The sequence below is a fragment of the Cololabis saira genome, chromosome 10 (assembly GCF_033807715.1).
Source record: "Cololabis saira isolate AMF1-May2022 chromosome 10, fColSai1.1, whole genome shotgun sequence".
Classification (NCBI taxonomy): Eukaryota; Metazoa; Chordata; class Actinopteri; order Beloniformes; family Belonidae; genus Cololabis; species Cololabis saira.
This window is the reverse complement of record NC_084596.1, coordinates 25,911,331-25,927,833: the sequence shown is the minus strand read 5'-3', so window position 1 is coordinate 25,927,833 and position 16,503 is coordinate 25,911,331. Positions and strand designations below refer to the sequence as shown.

Genomic DNA, 16,503 nt, shown 5'->3' with positions numbered 1-16,503 from the left:
TGACCTGGAGTGATCTCTGTGTTTATTGATCTCTCTTTCCTGACCCCTCAGACCCCCAACTGGTCGAGGCAGATGGTCACCCCTTGATTCTATGGCAAGCCATTTTACCACTTAAATTGAACAAACTCCTATCTTTAACTACCGTATATTCCGCACTATAAAGCACAATTAAAATCCTTACATTTTCTCAAAAATCATCAGTGTGCCTTATAATCCGGGACGCCTCATGCATGAAAATAGACCCAGTCATTGATATTGCGCCTATAGTGCGAGGCACCTAATGGTTTCCAAAATATGGTGCATCCTTAAAATCCAAAAAGGTATTCCTGTATGTCAAAATAATATTTTTTACTAGTCAGGAATGTAATCTAATCTGTAATATTAAAAAAAAAAAAAAAAAAAAAAAAAAAAAAAAATTTAAATATCTAAAATGTAATTTTTGTCAGTTGCAAGTCTAATTTGGATATCTTTACATTTTTAAAAACCACATCAAGGAATCCTGCTAATGGGTTAAAAAGACTAGACTAAAGGACAGCATGGAGGCAGTAATCATAGCAGCACGATAAAAGGCCTTGAGCATAAGAGCGATAGAGGCCAGGGTCCACACAACACCAGATGAAACCCCAGCTGCAGACTGCAAAAAGATGCCCTGGAAACAATCCAACACATAATAGCGGGATTCAAGATGCTGGCAAGAAAAGCGTACATGGAACGGCGCAACCAGGTGGTGGTTATAGTGTAGGACAGGGTTTCCCAACCCGGGTCCTCCAGACACACTATCCTGCATGTTTTAGATGCTACCCTGCTTTCAGCACACCATGATACAAGTAGCTGTGTCGTCAACAGACTTGTCCAGACCTGGATGCAAGCTAATGAGGACCATTAATTAGAATCAGGTGTGTTGATGCAGGGTAGCATCTAAAACGTGCAGGGTGGCGTGCCCCGAGGCCCAGGGTTGGGCGACACTGGTGTCGGACATAGTGGTGGTGGATAAACTCCAGGAGAGAGCAGTGGTGATTGACGTGGCTCCAGCAGGTCCCAGGAGCATCACAGATCTCGGTCCAGAAGAACGCAGTCCTAGGAATAAAAATGCTGGTGATTTGAACTGAATTCAATGTCCCCTTCATCAAACAAGCTACTCTTGTCCAATACCGTGGTGCTGCCATGAATTATAACTTTACAAAGATGTCAAATGTACTTTTGTTTTTAAGTTTATATTGTCAGCAAGGTATTAGTTGTTCTATCTGCTTATTACTTAGGTCATAGTCAGTAGTTAAGCCATTTAATTTAATTTAAAATGAGTGAGTAAGAGAAAACATTAGAAGCATCTTTTAATATATGACACTAAAAGTAGACCTCGAGCCAGAGCTACTGTGATGGATTGCATTTGATTGCAGAGGTGCTGCAGCCAATACAAGGAACCTTCCACCAAGAGATGGGCTGATACTGGAGTTGAAGATTTTCCTGAAATAAACATGAGCAACCTGTTTATTTCTCAAGGTTTGTAGTAACCATTTATTACCATTTTTTTAAACGCCCAACATTTTGCTTTCCTTTGCTATAAACTGCAGAAATGATTTGTAGGATCATAGATTTAACTTTTATGCCATATACCGGTACCTGCATTTTAAGCAGTACATGACTGTTAAAAAAAACTAAAAGGAGAACTTTGGAGAACTAAAAATGCATGTGGTTTTAGGTATTCTCTTTCTTTCTTTTTTTCTCCCAAACCTCAGCTTGCTGACGTGACCCCAAGCACAGAACAGCCACACCTGGACTCGAAATGGACTCTGTGCTTTATAGCAGACAAAAATCTGATTGTTGAATCTAAAAATGAGCTGATATATATATATCTAATTTTTTTTTTCAATTATTAAGAGCTTGGCACCTCCTTCAGGACCCATCTCCTCCTGTATAGTTGATGCTCTATTTTTCCCAGTTGATTACTGAGACGTTTGTCTCTGGCATGTTTAGAGACCCCTTGGTCTTCACTGCACTACTTGTTCTATTTTCTGTCGTCTCTTGGTGACAGATGCTGAAGTCTGTCACAACACTATACAACACTTAAGATTGCACAGACATATCTTCAGTCTTTATTTTTTTTTCTTAACATTTCTTTTGCTTTCTTCAATTTCACTCCACCAGTTTGGATGACATAACTCAAAACATCAGTTTAAATTATAAGCTGCAATACTGTACAACACAATTGGAAAAAAAAATGCCAAGAGTTTTTGAATATACGTTTTCAAGGCACTGTCGGCTGTTCACAGTCACCTGATCTTCACCTGACTGAACTTACAGGAGCGTTTGGACCTTCATGAAGGACAGTGCTCTGTCCAGTCTCTCCAGTGTAGCTCCTTGTAAATCAACAGCAGGCAACACTGAAGCTGCGCTCGTGGCCCAACACCTTCAACACATTGTTTTTTTTTTTTTTAATTTGTCACAAGTTTGTGTATTTCTACAGGTGTGTGAATGATAATATTCATTTGTTCTTCATATATTAAAAAGGTAATTAGGTTTTCCAAACCAAAAAAGAAAAAAAAAAAAACTCTCATAGGAAGGGAGAGGCAGCCACTCCACAGATGGGAAACTTCTTTCAGATGCAGAGTTTAAGGAACAAAGTAGAAAGCAGTTGGAACCTGATGATCGCACAAAGCTTGATCTATTAATATGTTGGTCTTTTTTGTTTTTTTTTTTACACTTTTAAGAGGTCTTCTTAGTCATTTGGTGTTTAAGGCACATGACCACCACTAGATGTCTACAGGGAGAAACTGGAGAGACAGCTGCTGAGTCTTGAGGATGAGCCTTATTCCCATATTTGCTACTCTGATGTATAAGTGTGGTTGACCTAACAGCACTAAAAATGGGAGGTAAATGAGTGGTTGAAAAAAAAAACATATGCCAAAACAAGTCTACCAGCAGGTATAAAAAAAATAACCTGATCTATCAGAATAAATATGTGTAAAAAAAAAAGAAAAGATAAATACACAATTATACTGAGCTGAAACAAATTATGCTGTATCCCTTAATACTCTGCATCCATTATACATTATAACCTATCTCCCCATTTATGAAGCGGAATTTGATGTCTCTTAACTGTATTAACTCTGTCAAGAGTTTTAGATTTTCACCATTCATTTGTAAAAAAAAAAAAAAAAAAAAAAAAAAAACCCTGAAAAAAATAAATCACAAAAGATCAAGCAGAATCTCTTGGGTTTTGGTGGTTATATTTCAACACCAGCATATTTTCTTGGCAGCATATAAAAAAGAAACAATGACTACAGCTAATTATTAGTTTCTCTAAGCTGTCTCTGTACAGTGCAGGTCTGACTGAGAAGATATACCACCTTGCATTTATTCTCTTTTGTATGAAAAACATTTGTGACTTTTTGTCCGTCCGTATGAGTACCCCTGCCTTTAAAATAATTACAATTGTTCACACAATGTCAGGAAAACAAAACAAAAACAAGAACGACTCTCCCTTTTCTTGTCCCATGATCAGAAGATAACAAGAGCTAGAAAATAAACTCTGACATTAATGTCCTTTCTGGAAGGTAAAATGACTTTTGTACAAGTCCCTGGCAGCCCATCATCAATTGGTGATCTGTTACTTTAGGTTTTCTCAATAAGAAATATTTATGTGTATTCTGCCCTTTTGGACCTCATTTCTCAAAGAGCTGCATCAGAACAGATTTATATTTGAAAAAAAAAAAAAAAAAAAAAAACAAGAGTGCTGATATCTGTGACATCTTACTGGCCAATTGTTGAGGACTAAAAAGGAATTAAGTTGTAAGTGGGGAAGTCAGTATTGTTGACACTGGTGGATTAGCGTTAAAATAGTCCATCAGCTGTCCTGGTCCAAAAACAAAAAAAGGTGGGAGGAGTAAACTTCCACAGCAGAGCATTATGGGATCAAGACCCCATCATGATCCCAAATGGTTGGAGAAGCGGTGAGGTCTGCCAGAGATATGGACAAGCTGACAGTGAATGTGTCTTGGAAGACTAGTTCCTCTCCTGCACAAATACAGTCTCCTGTGGACAAAGCCCTGCTTCTTGCAGTGTGATATCATAGTCCAAGTGGGCGAGTTTTCTCCTCGGGAAGTTGGTGACGAGTTCGAAGCGTTCATTAGGATAGCCCTTGGACTGGACATGTCTTACCAGGGCCTTAGAGAAAGAGAAAGGTATTGTATGACAGGTGAAAAATTGTGTTAAAAAAACCTGTATTTACAGTCATTATTAAGCAGACATTTTTAATATATTCATTTCAGTTAAATAAGAGTCATTATGGAGGGCACTCACCAAAAGTTTTGCTTTAGAAGACAAGGAAATCTGCTCTCTTTGTCCATCTGGGTAACGGAGCATCAACCTGGCTTTGGGGCCTTTATCAAAAATAAAAAAAAAACAAAACAAGACAAAAAATAAATAAATTAGCATTCTATGGCAATCTAGTTCTTGTCCAAAAAATACATTCCCTGCAGTCGCAAACTTTTTCTCTGAGTCTGTAAAATTTTAGAGAAGCGTAACACACTGGTCAGTTTAACCTAAACTAACCTGAAATAGGAAACCTACAACCTACATCTATGTCACATCTCTGCAGTGTGTAAAGAACTGTTGGTTCTGTTGCTCCTGCTGTGGGTTATGTTATTTGACCAGATTCAACAGGTTTAATCATCTGTTAGTAAGTCTCTTAATAAGGTTTTTTTTTTTTGTAACATACATCAACTAGTGATGCAACCTGGACACATATTCAGTGATGTTACCTGGGGTCATTGAGTGTTTCGGGTCATTTCAACATCATACACTCTTCCAGGCGACCCAGCCGGGGGATGATCAATCCCCCAGCTTGTGTCCAGGTAGCGCTACCCTACCCACGGATCTCCTCTCCTGATCCACAGCCAACGTGAGGCAACCTCTGCTGCCTCTGTGGCCTCCTGGATGGCCCTTCTCTTCCTGGCCCCGGTGATGCCCAGCATACTGTAGGCCCTGCAGAGGGACTGGCCTGCCAACCCTCTGCACCTCAATGGGCTCACATCTTGCTCGCCACCCGTTGAGCTAACACTCCTCAACCAGAGCCTGGTATTTAGCTAAACAATGTTGTCTTTCACAAAGCTTTTGAGAGAACTATGTATCTGGCTTTCCGGATTTGCCCATCCAATATGTGCAAGTGGTCAATCTCATTTAAAACATCAATGAATGTTGTCTCTGAGCAACATCGCCAGATGCGTCAATGCACTGAAATCACATCACACCCAAATAACAACACACAGAGGGGGAAGACGTCGTCATTATACTGTCACACATTTGCTGTGTTGTAGTTCAGAATGGATGTTTAAATTTGATCAGTCTATGCCTTAAATCAAGGGTTTGTTTCCCCAGATTTTTTAAATATTTAGTTTTGAGAGAAATAAGTGTTTGATTGTTCATTTAAAATGGATCATATACATCCCCATTGCCATGTATCACTCTTCACTGGCAACGTAGTACACATTAAAAAAGCTAAAATGCGGCCCCTAATTTATACTACGGTCAGTATCTGAGAATGTTGGTTGACTGATAAACAATTTCAATTTTCAAAGTCAGAGGAACTTGTATATAATATTGGAAAGCTATATTTTTTCTTCTGGATGAGTTTAGATTTTTACAGTTAGGGGGGAAACTGGTGTTTCACTTGCTCTAACGCAGCACATCTGCCCCCTTCTGTTCAGATTTCATCCATAGTTTTTTCCTGGGTCACAACAGATTATGTAATATGGAGTACCCCCATTCCTCTGGTTAACTTTAGGTCAATTCAGCCACTTCCAAATCCTTTAGATAAGCTTCACACTAGGAATGGGCGATATTTTACCGTTCACGATATACCGTCAAAAATATTTCCCACGGTAAGAATTTGTCATCTCGCGGTAAAAACGATAAATTCCCATTGATGATGTTTTTGTGTAAAATCTGAATTATGGTTCTGTGTTAAATCCACGCACAACGTATGGGAAGGAAGGAAGGAAGGAAGGAAGGAAGGAAGGAAGGAAGGAAGGAAGGAAGGAAGGAAGGAAGGAAGGAAGGAAGGAAGGAAGGAAGGAAGGAAGGAAGGAAGGAAGGAAGGAAGGAAGGAAGGGATAAAACAAGGAAAGGAGGAAGGAAGGGAGAAAGGAAGGAAGGAAGGAAGGAAGGAAGGAAGGAAGGAAGGAAGGAAGGAAGGAAGGAAGGAAGGAAGGAAGGAAGGAAGGAAGGAAGGAAGGAAGGAAGGAAGGGATAAAACAAGGAAAGGAGGAAGGAAGGGAGAAAAGAGGAAGGGAAGAAGGAAGGGAGAAAACAAGGAAAGAAGGAAGGAAGGGAGAAAAGAGGAAGGGAAGAAGGAAGGAGAGAGCAGGAGGAAGGAAGGAAGGAAGGAAGGAGAGAGCAGGAGGAAGGAAGGAAGGAAGGAAATGAGCCTGAAAGAAAGAAAGAAAGAAAGAAAGAAAGAAAGAAAGAAAGAAAGAAAGAAAGAAAGAAAGAAAGAAAGAAAGAAAGAAAGAAAGAAAGAAAGAAAGAAAGAAAGAAAGAAAGAAAGAAAGATAAATAAATTCCCGTTGATTATGTTTTTGTGTAACAAACATGGCGGATCTTAGAGCGAGATAGATTTATAGTTAAAAAGGTGGCGTTGAATTGGTATTTCTTTTATCGTCATTTTTATCATTATCGGGATAAATGCCAGAAATTATCGTGATACATTTTTTAGTCCATATCGCCCATCCCTACTTCACACTACCAATTTACTTCAGGTAATGCCATGAAATTAAATGGCTCTTTATCCCTTAAACAAACACACAAAAAAAACTGCATCTTCATTCCAATAGTGTCCCACAGTTTTGCATTTTTCATACCACTGTCATCGGGACTGTCCACTTCACAGGTTGTGGTGGTGCTGATCTTGGAAGTTTGAACACTTTCAGCTTGTGAGGGACAATGGTTCCCTCCTGAGTCTGTATCAGGCTGAGGGTGACGGGGGCTGGCAGCCAAGGGCTCCAGGTGGTTCTTTTTACTCTCCTCCTTCTTGTGACTGTGGTTGTTTTCTTTGTATGGAGACTTTCTGTGAGAGGAAGTGGAACTATCGGGATGTAGACGTTGTTGAGCTGCAGAGGCTGAAGGGGGTGCTGCTGTTTCACTGTCTGAGCCGTCGACAGAGATGGGTCCCTCGCTGTCTGAGAAAGGCTCTGCATCCGACTCGTCCTCTGATCGAGGGGAGTCGGGAGCTTCGGGAACATTTGAGGACTCATAGTGGGTCTCCTGCAGGGAGGCTCGGATCGCTGCCTCCAGCTGGCTGTCTTCACTGGCGTCAATTAGACTCTCCTAGAACGGGAAACACAGTCAGCAGCTATAGAAAACAAATCAAACAGTGGATGTACTTGGCAGCATTTTTCTAATTTGAAACTATACAAAAAACATTTTATAACTAACAGTAATGTGAGAAGTCAGACTAAAGTCAAACAGAGTGATGGAAGTAAAGCAAAGAGGCAGGAATGGAATGAGAAGGAGAAGTGAGGCTGTGAGACGAGTCACCCACAGAGCGAGCACGTTTGGTAGGGGGTGCAGGGCAGGAAGGCCCGTCAAGCTGTCCGTGCTCTGCCAGGAAGCCGGTTGCCTGCTCGAGGAACGATGCCACATCCAGCTGGTTCCACTCCACCATTTTTTGACCTGGATTGAAGATTGTGTTATCAAAACCAGTCAAAAATAGTCCCAATTTAAAATCTAAGCAAGAGCAGGAAGTTGTTATGCATCAACACACCTTGTTATATATGTTAAAAAAAGTTAAAATAATACCATTGTTTCATTATGGAATCATTTTATGTTTTGTAACATCATTTTTCAACATTGCTGAATACCAGAGAAGCACCAATTCTTAATTTTTCTAGGCCAATTCCGATTTTCATCCTCTGTATTACATATATCTGACGGTACACAAAACATTGTTTTCCAACTTTTGCAGTTTCCAAAAAAGAAAAAAAAAAAGAAAAGGAAAACTCAAGTGTGCTTTTACGGTAAATCACTGAAACCTTTACAGTTTCTCCAAAAACAATCCAGATTACATTGACTTCTTTCTGTTGCAAATATACTAATAAAAATCCTCCAGGTTTAAGAACAACGCAATTTCTTTAATAAATAAAATCTTTTATAATTTTATCGAACAAGCCGGTAAAGACAAAACATTTAGCTTTCAAGCCCAGGCTTTTGTTATAATGGCACATTTGCATCATAAAAGCTGATAGCATATTTCATTTGGTTATATAACTTTCTAATATTTCATTTATAAACCTCAGTGGAACTTCTGAGTGCTTAATCCCTACGTAATGAGTTGTTTTTGTAATTCATGCTTTAAAAAAGGACACATTTTATTTAAAATGGTTATATACTTATATATCTCATCAACTACAAGATGTATCCTAATAAATCTGGTATCAGAATAGCGCGTTCGTCTCGCAGCCGTGAAAACACAGCGACTCCCAGCATTGACAACAAAACTGAGATGACCGTGGAGAAATGTAATTTATTTATATTTATTTTTTATTGATGATCCTCTTTAGAAGTATTGTGAACACGAAGCTGGAGAGGCGGGGTGAAATTAGGAGGGGCTCTCCAGTATATTTTTATGCTGCAACCTTTGTGTGCGCGTGCGTGTTTGAGATGGAGCTTTGGACCGGTGGATTCTAAGGTTACCTGATTAAATTTCAGAAACGTATCAAAGTGAGTATGAATATTCAGGAAAGTTACTCTTATTCATCCACTTGATTAGCTACAAAAAACAAATCTGGACAGTTGGAGTAGTCAGCAATGGAGCTAAGCTACCATTAACGTCAATGTTACTTACCGGTGCGTGGATCGAGGATGGAAATGTAGGGAAACTTGTTCAGTTTATAGAACTGGATGTACCTTTGTCCCTCTTCACTATCATGATATACCTGCCAAGAGAGAAGATGTAATGTGACTTACTTAGGTAAACTTGAAGCCACTCATTCCTGATCTGAGTTACACAGATGTGAATAAAAAAAAAACCTACATGACAACAAAAGTGATTTTTCTCAGATTTTTCTCCAGTGAAACACAAACTATAGTAACTTTTCATTCAGTTTGAACGGAGGTGGGCCGTAGCACCGTGGCCTCAGAGCAAAGAGGCTCCTGATGTTTCATGTGTTTGCTGTGTTTGCATGTTCTCCCTGGGTACTCTGGTTCCAACCCACAGTCAAAAAACATACGTCAGCTTAAACGGTAATCCTAAATTGCTCACAGGTGTGAGTGTGTCTGGGTTTTTTTTGTCTATACGTGGCTTTGGTGACCCGACCAGGGTTTTCCCCTGCTAGGACAGGCTCCAACAGAGATCTAGGACAGACTCCAACAGGTCCATATGACCCTGAACAGGAATAAGCAGGTGGAGAGAGAGGGAGAGACAGAGAGAGCTGGTGTAGCCTCCCCGTCACACCTCTGCTGCACTGTCACCCACCGAAACATGGTGAAACCAGGGTGTTTGTTTTGCTTTGGGACAGCATGGCACAGAGACTTGATCCCAGTTAGCCTGACCACTGCCTGCCATTATTTTTACATTATTTCAAAGACACCACTAAAAATCTTGCTATCCTGATCTCATGGGAGATCATTATCAAAACTACCAATGTAATCTGGTCTGGTCCTTCATTCTTTATATACCATTAGTATTGCCGTCATATGCAAATGTTTTTATTTTTGCACTATCAAATCCATTATCACTTTTCTCTACCTATGCCCAGAACCAATGCTTTGAAAAAAACAATAATGTATAGAGCAGTCACACACTGGAACCATCTCCCCCCATGTATAGTTGCAATAAACAAGATGTCAGGTTTTAAAAGAAGACTGAAGCAGGCTGTAGTTCAGAAGGAAGTTATGATCTCCGAGGTATATATTGTGATTATTGTGCAAATTGTATGTATATTATACATTTAATAGTAAATATATTCTAAATCTCTGTGGGCTATGAGTGTATATATAGTTTAGAAGTATGAATATATTATAATGTATGAGTATAATATGATATGTAATATATATTTATACTTCTATAAATAGAGGGATGAGTATATTATAAAGTTGTTGTAAACTATCTTGTTCATAAGCAGAACAGATCTGGTGATAGTAGCAAATAATGCTACTTAGGATGTGGATGGTTGGTTACTTAATCTTTTATTTTTGGTTCAATTTATTATTTCAGGAATTCTAGTGAAGATTTTTCACCCTTTTTGAGTTGGATTATTGTCATCTTTATTATTGTCATGTTCTTATATTATTATTATATTATCATCTTTTATATTATCTTTTGTACGTCTGTGTGGACCCCAGGAAGAATAGTCTTCCCATGGCGAAGACTAATGGGGATCCTTTTTAAATAAACAAATAAACATTATCTATACCCGCTTTTTCCAATGCAGGGTCACAGGGATCTGCTACCCCGGCTCTATTCAAATGAAAGGCAGGGGTACAGGCAGGTTGCCAGTTCATGGCAGGGCCACGTACAGGCAAACAATCACACCCACTCCAATTCAGAAACATCACTCAACCTATCATACGTGTTACTGCAGGAGAAAGCTGGAGTACCCAGAGAAAACCCACAAAAGCAGAGAGGGAACATACCAGGAACCTTCTTGCTGAGAGGCAACAGTGCTTACCACTAAGCCACTGTGCTGCCATAGCACTACTTATTAAAAGAATTAGCAACAGGCTCCAAAACAATTTACCTGCCAGAATATGAAATGTTCTCTGATGATGTTCTTCACTGCATCATTACTCCACACATCCCTGTTCAGGCACTGACAAGCAAAATCTTGAACATTTTGAATGTTGATCATTAGCCATTTGTTTTCAAGCTGTCCACAGTCTTTAGCCTACAAAAAAGGAGAATTAAAAAAAAAAGTGTCAGAGGAATGCCAAGACATTAAGTCTCTTACAAAGTGATGAAATCATTCAGTTAGCAAATAATAAATACAATGACTAAAACAATGCATGTACTATTATGAAGGATTTATAACCACTTACAACCCCATTTCAAAAATCATTTGAGAACTACAGGATATCAAACAGAGAAAACAATGTATAAGATGCTGAAAGTCAGTATATTGTGGCTATAATACATTTCCAAATTGAAAAAAATTCCCAATTTATGTGCAGTTTCATACAGTGATGCCATGTGTTAAAATCTGCAAAAGATTGATCTACTTGTAACTTCTTGTTTAAAAAAAACAAACTTAAAAAAAAAAACAAACTCCCAACTTCTCTGGAAAGTTATTTTACAATCAAACGTGAAACAGAGATCGAGGGCAGCGTGGAAAGGCATTGCCCTCTATTGTTTTTTCTTTTCATACAGGGCCCTGATTTGGGGTAAACAAGGGTGTGCATCACAGTGGTGTGTGATCTCCACAGTAACGTGAAAATTCTGTCAAAGTGGAAAAAGTTAGAAACCGGCCTGTGAGTGACTTCTCACCGTCTCAAAGCTGCCTTTGTGCATGAGCTCAATGGGAGGACGGAAAAGGTCTGCCAAGGTACTCAGTTTCTTATCAACCGTCCCACCATTACGGAGCTCCTGTTCTTGGCGGACTAATAAAAAACAAAAGAAAAGGAAAGAAAAATCATCATTAAAGGAAGTCACCACAACAGAAAGTTTCATAGAGATTCACATGGTTATCAAACAATATAAGTCTACAAACACCTTCACTACCAGTGAGACTTTAAACAAGAATCACTTGCATTTACTTACTTGTCTCTGTTTGAAAGTCTCTGAAACCATCAAATATTGAACGTGCAGGTCGTCTTCGCTTTGGCACTGAATACATGATAAACACATAAAAAGTTACTTTAATCAGGTGATTTTCAGCTCTGTGCAGGAGGTGGAATAGGAGAAGAAGAAGCATTAGAGTACCTCCAAAAAGTGGCTCTGGTTCCACCAGTATGTCCTGTTTCTGAGGAATGGGTGCACGAACTTCACTGAAAGATTAGAAAAACATGAATAAAATTATAGGAACAAAGTAATCAGGAGGAAACAACTAAGAAAAACTAAAACTAAAAACAAACAAGTTTCAAACATATCAGATTTTGTCGTGTCACCAGGTGCCAACAAAAACATTAGTTTTTTCTGAAGTTACAACTTGTCGTGAGGTTGAACTGAGCTTACTCTGTCGGGGGAGCTCTGCTGCTTGATGCTGCTGAACTTGAGCTGGTGCTGGGCTCCTCTGCTATCGCGCCTCCATCCAGAAACATCGTCACTGCCATCTCCAGATTGTTGTTGCATGCTTCGAGCATATGTTGTCCTACGCTCTCTGTGGCTCCTGGAAAGAGTGTAGGAAACAGATGAACTGATCGTATAGATATCAATACACGTCGTTAAATTCAACACTCCTACAGCCGTTTTCCCCTTGTGACAGCAACACGTATTGTAGACAAACATCCTCAGGAAAATCAATCGAGAAACTTTTTATGGACAAAATAACATGACCATTCTAGATAATTTACTTCATAGACACCACAGTGTTTACTTTTTTCCCCCCGAAAATAGGCAAAATTTCCCCCCAAGAATTTGATTAATTAAAAGCAGCAGAGAGGTATAATTCTACCATGTTTTGAGATAACTATTAGCTTTCATGAGGCTGTGATCTAATACCGCTTAGGCTTTAGGATGCATTTTTAAAATGCACTAGTCAGGATGGATTAACAGCTGACAAGCAAAGGATATTGATCACATCAAAGCAAATATAACATTACAATGCAACAGAACATATCTGAAAATATACTATATCCTAATGGGAAATTTAAAGAATATAAATCACATATGAATTTAAGCAAGAATTAATGCATTTGACTTTTAATGCATCCATTGCTGACAATAGATATTAGGCTCATCTATTACAGTTACAACACTGTTATGAATTAATCATGATTATTAGTTTTCTTTTTATTGTTTTCCACAGCTTAGACCATCTTCTCCTGATACAATTCAACACTTCCAACAACTTATGTCAAGATGCTTGCATACCCAAAAAAAGAAGAAAAAATAGATTAAAAACTATAACTTACTCATCTTCTGACTAGTTAATGACATTAACGTTAATCAATTCTATGTTTTATGATGACTATTATTTACTTAAATTATTAAGAGAATTATAAGAAAAGCATACTTTGTAAAATCTCCTGTAACATATTGTTTTGTCATAAAAGTCCCCTTTCTGTGTATATGTGGTGAAACCCAATAAAAAACAGAGACAATATAATTAATTGTAGATATGCTGTAGATTGTGGTTGAATTAGCATATCAACAACAATTGAATTAACCGCTTTAATGACATTTAAGACCAGAAACTTGATATAGTTTAAAATAGTTAGTTTTAAAACACTTCAGCCAGCGATAGAAAATAAACTAAGTCATACAAAAGAAATCTGATTAACTATATAAAATCTTCAGATTATCACCGTTCTCGGAAAAATACAAAAGATATTTTGCATTTCAGAATACGTGACACATACACGTTTATCTTTAAAACCTTGTATTTTATTTTTTTTTTTACTTTATTTAAAAGAATTAACACAAAACAGTATACAGGAACAGTATACAAATAAATTATAGAACATGTGCCAGGGGTGATGTTTGTTATTCAAGAAGATTAAACATATAACATAAGTCTATGGTTTTAATAGCCTTTTCATTTGTTGATTTTAGGATTAATTTCAAGTAAAGTTCCATTTCTTTCTGGAAAACAAAAAAGCAAGGGGTTTTCTTTGAAAATGTACTGAAATTTGGCAAGAAATAAAAACAGATTTATCAAAAAGTAAAATTTTCCTTCTTTCTTAGGGAAACAATGGAAACCAAAAACAACATTTTCCCAATGTAAATTAAAATCTATAGCAAAAGAGTCAATAATACATTTTCTAATATCTGCCCATAGTTTTTTCGAATGAGAGCAAAGCCAAAATAAATGAACTGTTTCTGGATGTAAATTACAGAAGGAACAATTTGTATTAATGTCCTTTTTAAATGTCTGCATTTTCTTTAAAAGCTTGTAGCTGCTGCTACAAGTTTGCCTGTACTGCGCATGTCCGTTTCACTTTCCAACACTAGCAGTGCCTGAGCCGAGTCTCCTATCCTCCGTTTATTAACTTCAAACTGATTTACTGCTAATCATGCAAAAGCGCTCATAAATGTGTAGAAACCCTCTGAGCAGCATTTTAAGACGGAAACAACGTATATTCAACTGTGGATAGTGTCGCCGATGCAGCATTGGTGCCAGTAACACCATGAAGTGGCTGGTGATGAAGAAGGAGAAGGTTGTACAGCCGACCTCCATTCCACACTCCCAGACTACACGCTACGCAGAAACAGCACCAAATTACCTTTAATCTACCGAAAAGGTGCCTGTTATATAACTCTGGAAGAAAATAAAATATATATTAAGTGACTATGATGGATAATTTTCAACGCCGGGGAGTTAATAATTTTCTTTGGGGTTCCTTCAGCAGAGTTGAGTTAAAATCTGGCTCCTCTTTCCCCCTCTGCAAAGCATTGACAGCGCAGGAACAAGAGCAGCACTTACCGCCCATTTTTCCTTATCTCCACAGTAATTGCATAATATTCGGGGCAAGGGAGTTATTCTTGTATGAGCAGTTGAGTCGCCTTTATAATTCAAACGTGAAAAATGAATTAATTTTTACCTGTTATTGCTGTAAATTGTTGTATTAACCCGTTCACCCCCGGAGCTGAGGTGTCTCCGAGCGCCGCCATCTTACCGCCACAAACAACAACATAGATGTAGCGCATGCGCTGCGCCGTCTTTTTCGCTCCGACTGGCGGGGCGAGAGCCCCCTGCGTCACCGGCCGGATTTGCGCTGCATTGTGGGTCATGTAGTTCAGTAGTCCCTGTGTAGTACATGTAGAGCAATCACCCTACACTAACACATTCTGGAAAGATGTATCCCGATTTATTATAGATAAAATTGACTCTGACTTCACTCTGTATTGGAAAAATGTATTGTTTGGTTTCATCAGTAATGAAAGAAACACACCTAGAGAATCTTTTGTAATCAATTTAATAATTATTCTTGCAAAGTTTCATATTCATAAATCCAAATTCAGTCATTCAAAACCCCTTTTTTTAATTTTTGAGAATGAAACCAAACAATACTTGAGTTCCATCTCTGACTCAAATAACAAAAAAGCTGTCAAAACTGTTAATTTATGCTCTCTATTTAATGTGTTTGTTTAAAAATCCCCCTGGCTCCTGTGTTGTTGTACTTTTATGTATTAATGACTGTTTTGTATGTCTGTCTGTTTATGTTTTTTGTAATATGAGAACTATTCAATAAAGCTTGTTTAAAAAAAAAAGTACATGTAGAGCAATCTTGCATGTTTCTTAATCGATTTTTTTTCTTATTGTTCTTTTTAACGCAAAATTAGATCATATTTTTTGAAATCCAATGGATCAGTTATTACTCATTATAACCGGTCAATAACAATTTTAATTAATAACTTTATCCTCTAGAAAACAAAAAAAAAAAAAAAAAACATGCAGCCTCCATGTAGTCTTTTCATGTGTATTTCTTAAAAAAAAAAAAAAAAAAAAAAAAAAAAAGATATATATATATATATATATATATATATATACATATATATATATATATATATATATATATATATATATATATATATACATATATATATATATATATATATATATATATATGTATATATATATATATATATATATATATATATATATATATATATATATATATATATATATATATATATATATATATACATATATATATACAAATAAAATGCACTTCATATCTGTAACATTTACATTTGGTCAAATCAAATGACACTTAAAAGGACACCAGAGTACACAAATACAGTTTTGTGTAAAGTATCCTTGTCTCTCCAGTTCCTGTTTGCGGTTAATGCAGGATTTTACAGTTAACAAGCAAGAGGATCAAGTTGTCTACTTTTATCTTTAGAAGAACTGAAGAACAATTGTTAACGTCACAAAAAATGGCAAGCAAGCAATACTATATGATACCATTAATAAGCTTGCAATAATTTCCCACCATATGCTGGCAATTAACTAAAATTGTTTGGGATATATTTTCTCAAAAGCAATCTAAGCTGATTAAAGTTTGTTATTTATGTAGTCTGATTTGTGCTAGATGTAACCCATTACAACACAGGTCTGAAAATAAGTGCAATAAATTTGATTAATGTGCATTGAGTTGCCATTTGTTAAGAGAAGTCTAATAAAAACTTGAGGGGTCACAATATACCAAAATTAATAATTTGTCTAAAGTGCTAATAGTACTCAATACAATATTTTATCAAAGGTTTCAATAATTTTACAATATTTTAGTATGACTTATTATTTTCATAAATGTAGATAACTCAATAAAATGATGGTATGGTTAAATTTACTTGGCTCCAAATAAGTATCCTTTGAGACTAAAAAATATACCAATTTAAAATGTAATCAC

At 37.2% G+C, this 16,503-nt stretch overlaps 1 protein-coding gene across 1 annotated transcript; it reads right to left on the bottom strand.

The window, feature by feature from the left end:
• Positions 1 to 1,916: 1,916 nt before the first annotated feature.
• On the bottom strand, positions 1,917 to 14,798 carry ubxn7 (UBX domain protein 7). Its single transcript, XM_061732288.1, has 11 exons — positions 14,692 to 14,798; positions 12,164 to 12,317; positions 11,912 to 11,976; positions 11,750 to 11,815; positions 11,477 to 11,589; positions 10,734 to 10,880; positions 8,840 to 8,930; positions 7,538 to 7,668; positions 6,858 to 7,323; positions 4,300 to 4,379; positions 1,917 to 4,164 (listed from the first exon to the last, which is right to left on the bottom strand). The coding sequence occupies exons 1-11, from the start codon at positions 14,795 to 14,797 to the stop codon at positions 4,003 to 4,005; spliced, it is 1,581 nt and encodes a 526-aa protein (XP_061588272.1). The 5' UTR covers position 14,798; the 3' UTR covers positions 1,917 to 4,002.
• Positions 14,799 to 16,503: the final 1,705 nt, after the last annotated feature.

Excerpts from the sequence above, each read along its gene's own strand:
- ubxn7 (XM_061732288.1), bottom strand. The coding sequence starts at position 14,797 with ATGCGCTACATCTATGTTGTTGTTTGTGGCGGTAAGATGGCGGCGCTC. Across the intron at positions 8,931-10,733 it reads AACATTTCATATTCTGGCAG|GTATATCATGATAGTGAAGA; the intron begins GTAAATTGTTTT and ends CTCTCTTGGCAG. Across the intron at positions 4,165-4,299 it reads CTTCTAAAGCAAAACTTTTG|GCCCTGGTAAGACATGTCCA; the intron begins GTGAGTGCCCTC and ends TCTTTCTCTAAG.